At 38.5% G+C, this 16,740-nt stretch overlaps 1 protein-coding gene across 1 annotated transcript; it reads left to right on the top strand.

The window, feature by feature from the left end:
- Positions 1–2,104: 2,104 nt before the first annotated feature.
- On the top strand, positions 2,105–8,960 carry LOC136441183 (uncharacterized). The gene is made up of 7 exons (XM_066437321.1): positions 2,105–2,438; positions 3,766–3,885; positions 4,728–4,769; positions 4,971–5,098; positions 5,536–5,636; positions 6,269–6,410; positions 7,446–8,960. The coding sequence occupies exons 1-7, from the start codon at positions 2,327–2,329 to the stop codon at positions 7,539–7,541; spliced, it is 741 nt and encodes a 246-aa protein (XP_066293418.1). The 5' UTR covers positions 2,105–2,326; the 3' UTR covers positions 7,542–8,960.
- Positions 8,961–16,740: the final 7,780 nt, after the last annotated feature.

Here is a 16,740-nt window from a genome sequence, read left to right as displayed (position 1 = left end):
AAAACTAATGTTGTTGAAATAGATACACGTAATCTAATACAAACCATGTAGATTAAAAGGCTTAGTTTTTCCATCGGGTCATCAACTATATAGATGCATGGTAGCAGAAATTGTATGCCTCCATTATTTTCCCTAATCGGAATTTATACATATAACGTTAGCATAACTATTTCTAGATTTCAAATCTGATATCAAATCTGTTCAAGTACATCATTTTGATAACTAGTTGGAAAGTTCAATAATTCCTAGTCATTGATACATGGTCGAGTGTAACGTTCTATAAAGTTATATGACTTCATGGTACAAGTTCGGACAGGGTACACAGGGTGACAGTTGTCCGACCGATGTTAGGTGACGTCATTTCAACTTTGGACCAGCCCAAAACTGCCACCACTCAAGAGAACGTTAGGACCTTCTAACCCAACATCTGCTTGGAGAATACATACCGCTGTGGGCGGGGCAAATTTGTTCCTTGGCCTATAACCCCGGAAGTAAGAGGGGTCAAAAGTTGACCCGAAGAAAGGCGGGTCGTGTGAAACACTGTTTGTTCAACAGCCGTTCTTGAGAGGGTTTTGTCCTTATTATGGAACCAAAATGGAGTTAGGAAACATTGTGAAGGTCTCTGTGCGTACTCTGGACCTGGAGTCGTCACCAATACAGGTAAATGTGGTTTAACTTATTAAGAGAACCTTTAAAGTGTTGTCATGTCTCTCCCTCGGTGATGTCACCTGACACTAATGCCATTAATGGCTAATCTTCCTGCATGCAGAGACATTGTTGTTTCTGTTACAGTCTGCTGGCATCAAAAGGACACAAAGCACGCCCTTTTAGCGCTCTACATCTGTTTAGTGTACCATGATGAAAGCATTGTAATTATGATGTGATGCCTTTAGAATATATGCAGAGCGATTTGGGATACCATAAATAGTTAAAACGCTACATTATAATTTAAAGACGTACCATTCTCTTAGACAGAGATAATGTTACATAAATGTGCCAGTGGACTTTACACAAGTCCTGAATGTCGTAACAAATTTTCACACGATTAGTTTACGTCACTAAAATATGCCTAGAAGTAGAATAGTCTGATTGCAACTTGTTGAAAAGGGGGACTAACTCCAGAAGCAGGTGCTATTTTCTTAAAAGCCACACGGTAAATACCAAGGAGGCTTAAAGTTGATTTAAGCCTCCTTGGTAATACAAAGCGAAATCAACCAAATTTTGTAACAAAAAAAAAATATTTAATCCATGGCCAGTATCTGAATAAATCAATGGCTCCAGACATGTATCTAACTACCATTCTTGATGTATGTATCTACATGTATGTGTCTGTGTCATAGGATGTGATTGCCAGAAATCCAGGGCAAAACATACTGCAAAATATAATAGTCAAGATCACCGAAAAACTTAATGAATCAAAAAGGGATAAATTTATATCTATCTGGAGGATACTCAGAGGGTTATCAACATATATTTGTTGTGTAATGCAATTGCTGCCTTGTGTCCAATCTCATTTTCAAGCTAACAGAATAAACAAATATTAATAGAATTTATCTTCTTTTTCAGAAACATTTAAAGAAGCTGAACCCCTTTTTCTTATTCAGAAGTTGAGATTTTGAGTTCCCTTTTTAGAATATGTTACTAGAGAAGTACTGTTCTTGTGGCCTTTATTATCAACACTATAATTTTATACAAGAAGCTTGGATCAATGTGTGAATTAATAATTTTATATATGCCTTTGGGATTTTATCAGACATTCACAATGTTGCTTTGGGGGTTTTCCCGAGACCTCATGGTGGAGCCATCTTTTTATTATAAGTTGAAGTCAAGTTAATGGTTTGACATTATTTCAATTTTTGCATCTGAATTTTGATGATTTCAATTTTTTTTCATCAGGTCTCAGTGAAAGAAGAGTCAACTGCTGGAGAGGTTTTACAAAAAGTGGCAAAGGTTTTAGGTAAGTTGATTGCTTTTCTTGAAAAGTAAGAACAATATCTTCAAAATATGTACTTTCATTAATTCATATCCAAACTCCCTTTGATACCTTCGATTTTGATGGTAGTTGTAGCAGAGTAATGGCAGTTGCGGTTAACAGTAATAGCATGACTCAAGAAGTTACCTAGATTTAGTACTTGTATGTAGTTTATTCTTTATCATTAGCTAGTAACTGTTGAAAAAATGATTACATTGTGCATTTTCGGGCCCCCCGGCAACTTTCCTTGGTAGCATAATTTGCGTTTCTTTATATCCTATTTCAAAAGTAATAGGCTTATCCTTACTATAGTATCTTACTTCTCTGTGATGCTTTTGGCATGTCTTCAATGCTATGTATTTTTCAGGTATACATGAAGAAAACCTCTCTCTTTTCTCACTGTTTGAATGTATTGAGGCACCAATAAACAGATTACGAGACCAGGACATAGTACCCTTCACTACAGGTGAGTCAAAGTAGTTATTACCTAAGTGAGTGTATGCAGGTCCTGAGTCTGTTTTTCTGTTTTTTTCCCTTGTGTGCCCATGGTTTATTTGAATGTAATAAGTAAGACTGGCTTGTGATGGTCAAGAGTTCCGATCCAGGCCGTTGTTACTCCCCTTATGTAGGTTCAACACATTGGAAAGGTTCCAGTCTTTCTGAAGCTTAATGTCCCCATATTTGAGGAGAGCCACACGTTCTAAGCACTTAATACTCAGAACCCTGGTGCATATTGTAGGATTACACCTATTAAGTGCAGTCTCACACGGCTTGTACTAAATATACAAACTGCTGTTCCATACTGTAACAGTAAATCCTACAATATATGCGGTGGTCTAGATCTCAGTTTTGGGCTTTTGCAGACTGACCTCTCCAGACAAGCAAGCAGGTGCTGACTGCCATTCTGGTGTCCCTAATTTGCATTAACTAAAACAACGCTTGAGCTACATTCACTGAGATAAAAATAGCCTCGTCCAGTCATGTGACCTGGGTGAACTTTGACACCTAGGTCACATGACTCCTCTTTATAGGATAAAGAAAGATGGCGGATGCCACCTGAAAGCTTATCATAGCTTTTATCTTATATAAGTTATAGTCGGGAGAACTACTAGTTTTAAAATCCTTTACTAATAAAAAACTGTGTTTGCCTCTGGGTATTAAATCAGTGTCCCTTTAAATTTGAGTGAAAATACTTTATATACACCTTTAAGTTATCTGCCTTATAAAATACCTTACAGTAACATGCATATATAACCACAATTAGCATAAACTTTGAAAAACAACTTGCAGTGCTCTCTAGTCTAGTGCTGTATGCACAGTATAGATATACAGGAACTTGTATTATACTGGAGGACATTGGGGTGGAGATCTGTTTGGACGTATCTTTTATTTCAGGGTGGTGGAATTATGTAACCTGATGGAATTATGTTAGTAGATGTTACCAAATTAACTAGTATAATAACTAGAGTTAAGTATTTGTGCTACATATACTTCCGGTTTACTATGTTTGTTTAGCGATTAAGGGGTCTTTTAGTTTTATAGATATGAATTGGTATTGAATTTTTCTTTTTTTTTTAGTTTAATGTCTGAGTTGTGTGCCGATTTGTTAAGAATAGAGAGAACGCTAGCGACCCCCCAAAACACCCCTCCCAATGAAATGGTATGGCTACCCTGTGACGTCACAAGATCAAGATGGCGGCCACCACACATGCCAACGGCTCCAATAAAGGTTTTGCTATGCAACCTGTAATTTATCTTTAGTTACTCAGTTGCCCCCTCCCCCTTGTCTCCAGGTCTGACCATACAGAAGTGGTGTTTTGAGCTGGCAAGGGAGGAACAGCTGCTGTCCAGGAATGTGGACACAGCTGCCATACGGCTGCTGTTCCTGCAGGCACAGGCAGATGTTAGGGAAGGTGAGACTTAGGCCCGATTTAGACACAAATTTTCTACTCTAGTCTGTGTGTGAGGAGATTTTGGTAGTGCTGAAATGGAGTTTTCCTGCTAAATAAAGTTACTTGAGTGACCTAGCTACTAGTAGCTACCAAAATCTCCTCATGATCACACACAGCCTAGCTAGAGTCTATGGGGTTCTCCTTGCACAGTCCTGAGTGTTCCTTCAGGCACTGGCAGATGTCAGGGAAGGTGAGACTTAAAAGCCCGATTTACACACACATTTTCTACTAAAAAACGTTACTTGAATGGCTCTCGCAGTCCTGTCAGTAAGTGACTCCAAGTCGACTCAAAAACATGTGTACATGTGTAAACCAAGCCTTAGTTTGATATCTGCAGGCACAGGCAGATGTGAGGGAAGGCCCGATTTACACACAAAATTTCGGAGTTGACTTTTAGCTGTGTGTCAGGAGCTTTGGGCTGCTCGGGTGGAGTTTCCCTACTAACAAAACGTTACTTGAGTGGCTCTCGGAGTCCTGAGTCGACTCCAAGTCGACTCAAAAACGTGTGCCTAAACCAAGCCTGAGTTTGATATCCAACCCTTGTGCAGCTGAGCTACATTGTATACTGAATCTAAGGCCACAACATGACTTGTGAATTTAACCCTTTAAGGATGATGGGCCATGATCATGACACAATGCAATTGGTAGAGGACGATTGACCATGGAGCAAGGCCACAGGAAGTAAATGTAATGGATGACATATTTTAAGCCTTAAATAAACTGGTGTGCATTAAATTTTTAAGACACTCGTGCATTCATAATCAGCTTTGATCTTATTTGAAACGGGATTTTCTTTCCTGCAGGAAAACTACATCCCAGCCCAGAGCAGAGGTCTAAACTAGAAGGTTTGCGCTATTATATCACAGTTTCTACAGGTCAAACTAGGAACAAGTACAGTAGAAAGTTGTTGCAATCTAGCTTTTTTTTTTAAATTCCGTCAACCAAGAATTGAATATGGTGTGGCCTAAACAAGAAATTTGAGATATTTCAGTCATGAGATTGTTAAACCTAGGATTCTTTCTTATTTCTTGTTTTATTCTGTCCAGAATACTGCGATCCCAGCTTCCCCCTCCATGGGAGATATGTACAGTTGTGTCAGACTTTACAAGACTACTCTTCTGTCAGGTTTAGAGATGTCATCGTGGAGAGAGATGTTGGTGTGGACAATCTTAAGGTTAGAATCTGTTTGTTTGCTTTTTTGTTAATTATATTACACATGTAAATAATGGAAGGGCAAAACAGGTTTAACACAATTCAGTTTACAAGTTGCCATGCCGAGTTGCATTGCTAATAAGATTGATTCAAATGTTTCCTTTCAAACATTACAACCTTGCAGAATTGCAGATCCAGTACAAGTAGAGATTCATGTACTTTTCCGTTTTTAGTCTCCTTGTAACATCACTGAACCCAAACATTGGAAAAAAGTGGCCATGGGATTCTTTAGTCTTCCGCTATCTCAGAAAAGGTTAAACCCAATAACTATAAGTTAGAATAATCATCATCCTTGATATTCTACATTGTTCATCGATCCTTTTCATGTTACATGCAATCACTAGTAGCCTTCGGGCAAGAATTTGTGATAAACGATAATCATGATAATTGTTTTCCCAGATCCCAGTTGGAACCATTATCGAGCTGAATGTGACGTTAAGTGGCCTGAGGCTTGTCACCGGGGATACGACCTTGTCTGTCGTGTGGAGCAGAATAACAAGGTCATAAACATGATTTATTCATACCCCTTTTAACTCTACAACTAACATTTATGAGTCACTCCAATAACATTTGAAATGCTTAAGAGGTGTTAGAAAGGCCTTTAATTTGACCGGATGTATAGAAATTCCAAGGCCTCATTCTTACTTGATGATTTGTAAAAGTTGATTTTTCCTTTAGATCCTTCAAATGAGTAAATAGGCCAGAACGGGTTCTAAGTCAAAGTCAAATAACTGACAGTGAAAGTGATTTTGTTTTTGTTCACACCTACCTGCCACTCAAGATCATTTTGAGGGATTGGTTTGAATCTTGGTATGTGAGTTATTGATATCATATAGAAACATAGCAATTTTTGCCTCCTAGCTGGATTTTCTGGTATTTTAGCATTCCAGGTGGACATCCCCATCCTGACAGTTGTTTGGTATTGTCCATGGACCGCTGGTTAGATGACCACCATTGTAACCGTTAAGAATGGGGACAACCAACAACCCCTTGCGTTGAAAAAGGGAAGAAGGGGAGGATCTCCAAGTAACATGTTAAAGCTCTATATGCATTAAGAATTGTACAAAAGTCCCACAAATATTTCTCAGGTATGACTATGAGCTCATTGACTTCTTGTTTATTGTGGTTTCAGCTGGACGAATGTTAAAGAAGGAATCCATCTACAGTATGAAGTGTACAGTCCTGAGACAGGGAGTCGGGACATCCTCGCTTTACAGACCATCCAGGCTCCGTACCTACTCGCTACAACACTTGAAATCATTGCTGCTCTTCAGGTGGGAATCTACGAGTACTTACTTTTCATATCAAGTCTTACTGGAAGGGTTTGGAGTGTGCGCCCACATAGACTCAGAAACAGAACTTACAGGCAACAGCCTCCTTCTGTTGTGTCAATAGTCAATAGTCAAAAAGTCTTGTTTTTGGTAGGTCCTCAGAGTTAATTTGATTCCTGGTCAAGTTACCAAAGATTTTGCAAATGGTACTCAGTATACTGTACTGCTTTCTCTGCTTGGCACTCAACATTTAATAATGTGTATGGTAGTTGAAATACTAGTAGAGTAGCTCCCTGCTGTTGGGGCTGTCCCCAGTTTTGTAGGTTGTTCTGCCTGCAGTACCACAGATAATTGATAGGTGTCTCCCTTGCTATTCAGCTGCCACAGATTCGTATTCCATTTGCTAAGAACCAGACCCTTGAATGATTTAATAGTGTGCAATTTGAATTGTAGATACACAGTTGAATGGCTTTAATTTGCTTTGAAACTCTGTAAGTTTATGCTTTAAGGCCTTTTAAGAACTGTTAACATATTCAAACTTTTTTGCAAGTAGTAGCAGAAGGTTGTAGTTTTCAGAAAATGCCACTTAGTCTACCTAATAAAGTTTTTGAGTGAACTAAGTCATTATCTTGCCAAACAATATGGAAACAGAAATCTCAAACATAATGTGGATATGGTAGCTGAAGGATGTTTGCTCAACATTGCAACAGGTGTTGCATATGATTTCTCTTGGACGTAAATACCCACCATATTTATCGAAAAGAGTAAGGGTCCTTCCAGGTAAAATTTTTAGTAAAAACCTGGAGTCGGTTTAACTGGTATAATGGAATACAAACAAACTGCAACTGTTTGATAAATTGGAACTGCATGCATACTAGTACGTACGTATTATGAAATGTCTTCCTTTTATACACATGAACATGATCTTACACGCTTCAGTTCCTATGACATACTATCATGTCGTGTAGTCCTAATCAAGATGAAGTATTACAATAAAAAATTTGAATCTCACAATTTTTATTTTCAATTCTCCACCAGAAGGAAAACAGTGGTCCTGCCTTCCACACGTCCCAGGTTCACAGGGAGGAGGAAGGGACGGTCACCCACTGGGACAATGTGCTGTTCCAGAAATGACTGTAAGAGGAAACTTGGATGACAGCTGAACAATGATATACAACTGTTATGTTGCATGCAACCCATCATTACCCTAGTATTGCAGTACCAGGAACATTCAACAGGGGGTACTGCAACCTTTCAATACATGTACCCATGATGATTCCACATATTGGTTGTCTTTAGGCCTGGTCAGTTTTATTGTGGGATTGTTGTGCAATCATAAACTGAGGGAGTTCTTGGAGTATGCAAAATTCAGTCTTGAAATGGAAAAGGTTTTGTTAGATCCTTGATCACCGTAATAAGTGAGACCTTCTGTCACAGCCTTCTGGAAAATTGTATGACATCAAAACTGTAATTGTAAGCGCTTACATTTGAGTTTGTATAAATCAGAGACACGTAAATAAAGCATTTTGTACTTGTTCTGCAGATTTATATGCATACATACAAGCAAACAGAAGGTTATTACAAACAACAAGAGACAATCACAAATAAAGTCAATGTATGTAACCTTTACTCTCATAATTCCACCAGGTACTCTTAGACAGAAACATTTTGAAAGCTGTGTGTCATCAAAAATAGCAATATTATCGAGGCCTTCTTAAGAATGTCTTGAACAGCTGGATATCTGAAGTGTGCCTATACTTTGGGGATTACTGACATTTGCTGTAATAAGTCACCTTTTTTTAAAGTAATATTGCAGTCTGTGGGTACCTGGCAGAAAGATGAGATTTTATGTCCACGTCGTAATGATGTCAACAAAATGTACTATGCAACAACCAAAAAGCAATAAAATCAACAACAAAACTTTAATTATATAAATAAAGAAATGAATGAACAAAACAAGTCAAAGTGCATGATATATTTTGTATGATGTTTACAATTGATGATGGAATCTTTACATAATCAAAATGAAAGAAGGCAGCTCAAATTTTAAGTGAAAGTAAAAAATTTGTATTCAAAATTCACTGAAAGTTCTTACTAAAAACTTTGTATGAAATAGTTGATAAAACTGGACACTTATATCTCTACAAACTAATAACAATAGCTTTAGCTGCATTGAGTCTATATTTGAATTTTTAACCTTATTTGTTAAAATTGCACACAATCAGATTTCTATGAAATGAAATTTTATTATAGTGTTATTTGTTATTATTATTCTTTGTTAATGAACTAACAACAGTAGAATATGTTATCCTATGTATACCAACAACGTAAAATAAGTTTATGAATAGTATTACAGCAAAATAGGGTATACACTTGTGTACACATATATGTATGGATTGTTTATATTTCTTTTATGATTGAGATTTTGCTATATATTATTCAGGAAAAAATATTTCTAGGAAAAAAATTATTTCTATTATTTTAATGCTGAAAGAAGATGAAATCTAATGTTATATGGCAATAAAGTTGAATAAAAGATTTATATTGTGTTGACCTAAAGTGTGTTTACTCATTTCAAATATCCATTGTCTACCTAAATTTAATTCCAGAAGCTATAGGCGTTATTTCAAAACAGGCCAAATTTTCATGAATACAAAATCAACAAAATCGGTAAAATTTCATCAAAGATTGACACAGAAATGGACTATTATATCCAGGATGCTTATAGTGCCCCCCACCCCCCCATATGGACCCTCGTGATATCAAAGTACGGGTTCTATCAGTCATCTGCGGTCATCGCGTACTGCTGTATTGCGGCGGTAGACAGTTGGGTATGGGTTCTATTGTGATGACTACTTTTGAATAGTTCTACAATTCTACGACTGCAAATTGATGTGCAACGTTTCACACACATGCTGTAGTACATGAATTACAAACATTACTTTCAAGATCAAGATTAATTGTGATTTTATGACAATAGGAAAATATAATACATTGTCTTGAGGGTACTCGAAGGGTTTTTGTATAATGTAAATACTGCTTAGTCCTATGTCAATTTGCCAATACAACTCATATTTTGGATTCAGATAAATAGTATCTAATCTGCTGAAGAAACGGAACACCTTTTGCCCGGAGTCGGGTTGGTATCACCCATAAAATATATTAAAGGCATTGTATACACGTTGATCATATCAAGAATGCAATACAACCTCCTTGATCACATGGTGTACCGGCCCCTGTAATATTTTCTATTCTTATCTTCTTAACTGAAATATGAAATGAACTTTCCCTAATCCATGATTTGCGACCGACAGCAGAATTGAAATAAGTTGTCTACCGTATTGTCGCCATCAATCTTTTCTTCTATTGTCGGTTAGGGCACTATACTGCATATCGATCGAACAGAACATCACAATGGTGGCTCAGTCTAACGCGTGCCACAAATGACATCGTTTTAAATAATAGATCCCTGCGTAGAAACCGCTGTCCGATGATTTGGGTACTGAGAGCGCTAAAGCGGCTTCCGTTGTGCCATGAAATGAAATATCTACAGGTAGCCCCTTGGGATTTATTGAAGTCTAAGTACTATGTTCAAAATGAACATCAGAGAATACAGTATACTTATTTCAAAGATGAAATAACGAAACGCTATTTAGAGATTCTAGAAGATTCATGAAAATGTACAAACCGTTTAGAATTTAAAAATCCCGATGTAATGACCAGCCCCCCCCCGCGAAACAAATCAAATCAAAGTTTATTGCACAACAAATGTAACGGGTACAATGTATGGCAAGTTCGTAGGTTGTACAAAATGTCAAGACATATATGTCTTTGCTTATTAACAATATTAATGAATTCTACAAAACTTAAGTCTTAACACTACGGTATCCAATAAGAGTAATACAGAATACATATATGAAGTATATTACATGATACACAGGAAACATCAATTGCTTGCGTCAGAGATTAATCGAATTCTTTTGAGAAAACAGGTAGATATGTATTGGCCTATGTACAAGGAAATTGCGTCAGGACATGACATAAGTAAATTGAACGTTTCTGAGCTTGTCTTAGATAGTAAAGATATATTTGAATTGCGGATGATAACATTCATAAGTGTCTGTGTCTAACGAAAAAAATCCTACAAACGGAACCAATACATGTTAAATTCACGGCCACATGTGGGCCCTTTCCTTTTGTGCGTGCATAAATAATGTATTTTGGAGCCTTCGTTGACGGAATAATTGGTGTACTTGCTGCCGCCGACACTCCCCGTGCAAATATCTAACGAAACATCCATGAAAACTATACATATTTCAATCCGCATCAGAAACGGTTCTTTTGTACATGCGTAAATAATATGTTTTAGAGCCTTTCAGTATTGAGTTTGCTTTGAAAGAAAATTGAGTGTACTTAATGTTATGTCCATCCCTATACACATTTTAAGGGGGCATACTAGTACTTACATCTAAACCATGCATGTTACAATTCATCACGTCCATTATCGGTCCGCCTCCTTTTGTGCAAGCGCAAATAATGTATTTTTGACGCCAAGCTTACGCTGAGGCAAAAATTAGTGTACTTGCTCCCAATGCACATATCGAACCAAACAACATTATAAAACAGACACACGATGCACCACGCGTACATTGTCGGTCTCTTTCATTTTATACGTGCGTAAATAACGTACGTTGGAGCCTTCTAGCTTTGATTTTGTGCCGAAAGAAAATTTATTACATTTGCTGTAATGACCCTTGCAGTACACATATTAAACGAAAGATCCCTGTTAACCAAAGTCATTACGATGCCGGTCCTTTGTCGATCCCCTTCCTTTAGTAAATAATATATTTCAGAGCCTTTCAGTTAGCGTTGACAGAGAAATTGGTGTACTTGATATAATGACCGAATGCTTTATGTCGGAGGACGTGTGACGTAAGAGGCTGTGGCAGTTTGACACGGAAGTGTTTGTCGACATGTACTTAATTAGGTTTACTTAGAGTAAATGAAAGGTTAATGAAATTTGAAGGTAAGATAAAAGTTTTAAACGCTTATCACCTATGTTAGAAAATTTCCCTCGCTAGCATCAATGATTTCAATTTCAAGGTTAAGAATGATTGAAATTATAAAATTGTTCTACAAATGATAAACATGAAAAATGTGAAGAATTACGATTCCTCAATATATCAATTTGACTTGATTTAAACTGAGGAATATCCCAAGATATGGTTTGTTTGTTTGTTTATTTGTTTGTTTGTTTGGTTATTATTTTCATTCGTTACGAATGGTTTCCATCAAATTCGTAACCTATTCTATCGTTTTCTTTCCCGATGAATAACAATGTCGTAGTAAGATGTAGTTAATTTTCCTCAGAGTTTAAATGAAAAAATACATAGCTTCTACCATGTACATTTGCATTACCAATCTGCAGACACGTACATAGCGTTAACACCCCGTTTCGCTCATGATATGACCATCAAAATTATAGCAAGGGAGCCGCCTTTACGACTGACTGCGTCGTTGTCAGAAGTTTATTAAGCCTACGGATATTGCAAAGTCGTTTGCTGTATCATCAGATTTGAAGGATATTACTTGAAAAAGTGTATTTTAGCAAAATGGACACGTATACATCTACATGTTTGTCACGAATTCTGTGACATTAAGATAAATTAGCAATTGAAAGATTCGTAACTGCCAAAACGCAGACAAACACTGACAGATTTAATACAATACAAACACCCCCTGTGAATTAGTAACCTCTTCCATTGGTCTCAGATCATGACCTGCAATATCTGGTACTTCCTGTCACTCCCGCAAGTCAGACCTTTGCGGAGACACCATCTTCAAACTCTCTTCCTGCCACTCTAAAACAGTGTACTCAAATAATTACGGATGCACAGGAACATAGCAAGAACAGACTGAGCGGAAACAATCCTCCGTACACAGAGGCAATGAAGTGTTGAGATGAGAGCTTCCGATATAGTCATAACAACTGAAGATGACTCCAATTATGGATGCACAAAGTGAAGCGCCTTTAAAGTGATGTAGACACGCAATTTCAACACCATCCGTCCATGAAACGTAGATAAAAGAGCAGAATATTAAAATGTACCACCCCTTTGATTTCGGTGATAGAAGCTATAAGACAGTAGGGTGACTTATTTGCAAAAACGTTAAGTACCAAACTAACGGAACAAAGAGCAGCTACATAGATTCATACGGAAGTCTTGCTTGACTTGGATTTTCGTTTTGCTAGAATCGTGAACACAGCGCTAAATATTTCCATGTTTTGTATTATCCCTCTTCATATCTATATTTCAAGATGAACATCTTAGACGGATTGAGTAATTGTAAGTGCATTTGAAAAATTCGAGCTACTTGTATTGTATTTACATATTAATGTTTTGACAAAGAATCTTGGAAACCATCGACTGATTTTAGGTCTTGCCACCTTGTGTTCTCATTTTGCAGTCGGTACATGTCCAGAATTCTCGTGAGACCAAAGAATGTCATTGAATCATAATCGTTGTATGCAACAAGTGTCCTCATGATTTTACAATATTCCGAATCGTGGTTCTCCATGTTAATCATATCATTGTGGATACACACTATGAATATTTACTGCACTTTTACTTGGGAATATTTGCTTTATCTCAAATCTCCTTGACAAAACTGCAAATTTAATTACTTTGGTTGACATATCAGAATTTCCGTTGTAATTTATTTTTCATGCTTCTCCAGCAAAGTGGAAGGTGTTGTTTGGCAAAAGTCACCTTTTCAAGACCTTTGCCAGGAAGACAATGTTTTGGTAACGTATGTAAAGATGTATGTTTGTGGTTTAGCAGCATAACTCAAGACGTTATGGATGGATTGTCATGAAATTCGGTTTGATGTCAGGTTTTAAAAGATTTTGGAGCCACTGACGGTTTTTCTCAGTACTGCAGCAGACCGTCCGATTTTTCTATCCCGGACGCGTGTTCTATTCGTGGCTCAGCAGTCGCAGTGGAGTCGCCGCCCTATTGAAAATGATGTATAAAGAAGAGGAGGGGGGGGGGTGACAATTGGCTAAACCCAACAAGTGACAATAATCGCTTTGCTCCACAGTGATTATACCTTATTGCTTGTACAAACGGACCCATCATGGATAATTTACGTTCAATCCACATGTGGGACCCAAGCGTGATAAAGTGGGGAGCTTGACCTAGTTTGAAGTTAAAGGAATACATCATCGTAAGTATAACAAATACACAAAACGTAAAAAAAAGTGATTATGCCTCGAAACCTCGCTGGTCTTAATCTCCAAGTAGATGTACAATGTAGGGCCGGCAAGGTTGGCGTTTTTTAGACTTCTTATACCCCCATCTAATCGTCCTCATTTTTCTCTTTTCCACGAGAAAGAGGTATATATATAGAGAGAGTGTGTCTACTAAAAGACGAATATCGTGTTTTGAGTGTATGTCCTAGATATATTATGATGAGCGTAATTCACTACATACGGATTTATCTATATTCATGACCTATGCCCTTATGTGGATAATTCATGACAGGTAACGGTAGTTAGAGTGTGGGGGGGGGGGGGGAGTTGCAGATCATCATATATTTTAAAACGGCTTATACGATTGTTTTAAGATTATTTTCATTATTTTTCTAAGTTGTGGTTTTACTTATTCATAGGCTAACCATGTTCAAATGATTGTGATCTGGGAGAAACGCTGATTCTATCGCTGGAGATCCCGATCAAAGTCTCTGTCAGAGATCGCGATCAGTTTTAACTTCGATTAATGTCACTTGAAAATTAGGGAGATAGGAATGCGTGATCTCCCATTCATAGATCCTAAATTTCAAGTGACATGAATCGAAGTGAAAAACTTCTGTCTTTTGGAAGAATATGTTTGAATCTATTGACTCCTATCGAAATATCTACCGGTACGCGGTAAAATCATCGATTCTGCCAGATTGCAAGCTCGAGCCTAACATAAACATGGTTGCGACATATAGAATCATGACACGATGCTTTTTACACACAGAGGAAATACATAACACTACCAGGGCATTGACCTCATGTTCCTGGCCATTTTCTAGCTCGAATTAATCCTCCATGCACTTAAATAAAGCCCCCAAGCACATGCAATCACTATGGTACATTATTTTGCCAACAGTTGGCACCGATGATAGAAAATGATATAAATATTATAACCCCTGCTCGAGCAGAGTAAGGCTTGTAGATTATGCAATAAATATGGACTGTGCTTTTTGCCCTCAATATTCCAACACTGGTAGCTTGTCTTCCATGTGGAAAATAATGCCTTGTATACATTAAATTCTATGGCAGAAAATGGTTGTTTTCAATGATTGTCTGTTCTGTCTTATTCAATTTCTAATACATTTTGCATGATCAATGACTAACCTGCCCGTCGTCCGTGGATTTTGTTACTTTCATTTATAGTTCTCAAGCTTTGTGTAAACATGCACTGACTTCCAGCCAATGATATTCCAATTCAACACGAAGCTTAGTCCTGCTTAACAATGATTTATTCTAACCACCATCCATCTCTGTGTGCTCGTCTGGAAGGAAACCTTGGTTCTTTCCGGATTGAGTCGGGTTGATCCGGTTGTTTTGTGGTTACTAGGCGATGATTTGGTTAGTGACTCCACACGGTAGCTACGTGACTGGTCAACACAATTATTGTTATTAATAGGCGGCATAATATACCCCCACTCTTGAATGCTCATGAATACTCCCTATGTCTGTGTGAGTCACTAAACAGGCATGGACTAGTTTTAACCTTGGACGACATACGTGTATCGTTTGAATTTATTTTATTGAGCATCAAAATCGTTACGCTTCAGAAACATTATTTATCAATCCATATATGGCGTGATGTTTTGTACAGGCCCTTTAGTCAATGATGGAACCCCTTTGTTATTAGTGGATCGTCCCGCGGATTTCGTGAGAAGACCGATAAAATCGCTGTCTCTGTGATCCACGTTGCGTCACCCTAGGGCCATGCCATGCACTATTTATCCAGAACGGCTCATCGGACGGTTCCGCAATGACAACGGGCTGTACATGTCAGGCAGGAGTTCGGTCATGGTGGCACTGCTCGATATCCCTTTTGTCGCGGACGTGCTTGTAAACCGTTTAATTAATCACTATCGCCGACAAATGCGCGATTGATCTGTAATCAGTTGAGTGGAGTGACAATGGAGGTAGGTTCAGAGGGAGGGGCGACCATGCCCGCGCCTTTGGTACTACCGTTATTTGTCACGATGTTTGTTTTCCTAGTGTCGTGGCTGCTGTCCAGAGACAAACAGGTGAACGTTACAAAGAGGAGAGACGTGCGGTTGACAAGTGGGGCAACACGGAGCGCTGATAGGAGCGCCCGCTTTCACAGGAGAACAAATGGCGGCTTGCAGACGATAGCTGAGGAATGGGAAAATAATGGCGGGCTCGACAATGGCGCGAACAGGGCGCAAGACAAGTTTGCAAACTGCCACCTCAGGCTAACATTGACGATCAAAGAGGTGCTGCCAGCACAATCGACTTTCCAGCGACAATTATCGCGGGGAGCTATTGAAAACGTCGTCCGATCGAAACCAGACGACATTCGAGAGTTCGCAACGATTCGGGACCAACGCCATGGTAATCAGACGATACACGGAGGAAAATCGGACGACATTTCTGTCAGAAAGGATGCTGTGTCGGTGAGTCATCATCAGAGTTACATATCGGAGTCACGAGTTACGGCTTTAGAAAAATTCGAAACGAGAGGCACTGTAGGAGAAAGAACCCCGTGGATTTCTGAGGGAAATGTGTACTGTGGTGTAGCTGTGAAGGAGGAAGTTTGTGAGAAACGACGGAGCAGGGAGATCACCTATCATTCTCGGAATCCAGAAATTCGGGTGAGACGAAAACTCAACACCAGTACGATACTCCAACAAGTGACAGTGACCAACAGTCAGGGTATCGTTATAGAAAAGCATACATTTGAAATCTGTGAAAAGAAAGCGAGACCAAAGGATTCTTCCAGTCTTTTAGGTACTTTTGAGTCGGGAAGAACAAACGACAGTTTAAGTTGTGATGACGTCAGCGGCACGGATGTAACAGGTGGTTCCAACGATCTTGAAAGATTCGCTTTTCCAAAAGAAGACAGTGATTGTTCAAAAACAACTGACAGCACAAGCTGCCATGAAAGACACCACGCCTCTGTGCTATTGAGTGCAGTTCCGTCTGCGAATGGAGATTCAATACACAAGAGGAAGTGTAATGGTCGCTCGGAGCCGGTAATTTCCAATTCGCCATGCACATCAGCGACGACTGTGCCTCAAGAGGGCC

Source organism: Branchiostoma lanceolatum, chromosome 9 (genome assembly GCF_035083965.1).
Source record: "Branchiostoma lanceolatum isolate klBraLanc5 chromosome 9, klBraLanc5.hap2, whole genome shotgun sequence".
NCBI classification, from domain to species: domain Eukaryota; kingdom Metazoa; phylum Chordata; class Leptocardii; order Amphioxiformes; family Branchiostomatidae; genus Branchiostoma; species Branchiostoma lanceolatum.
This window is presented reverse-complemented; position numbering and strand designations above follow the sequence as displayed.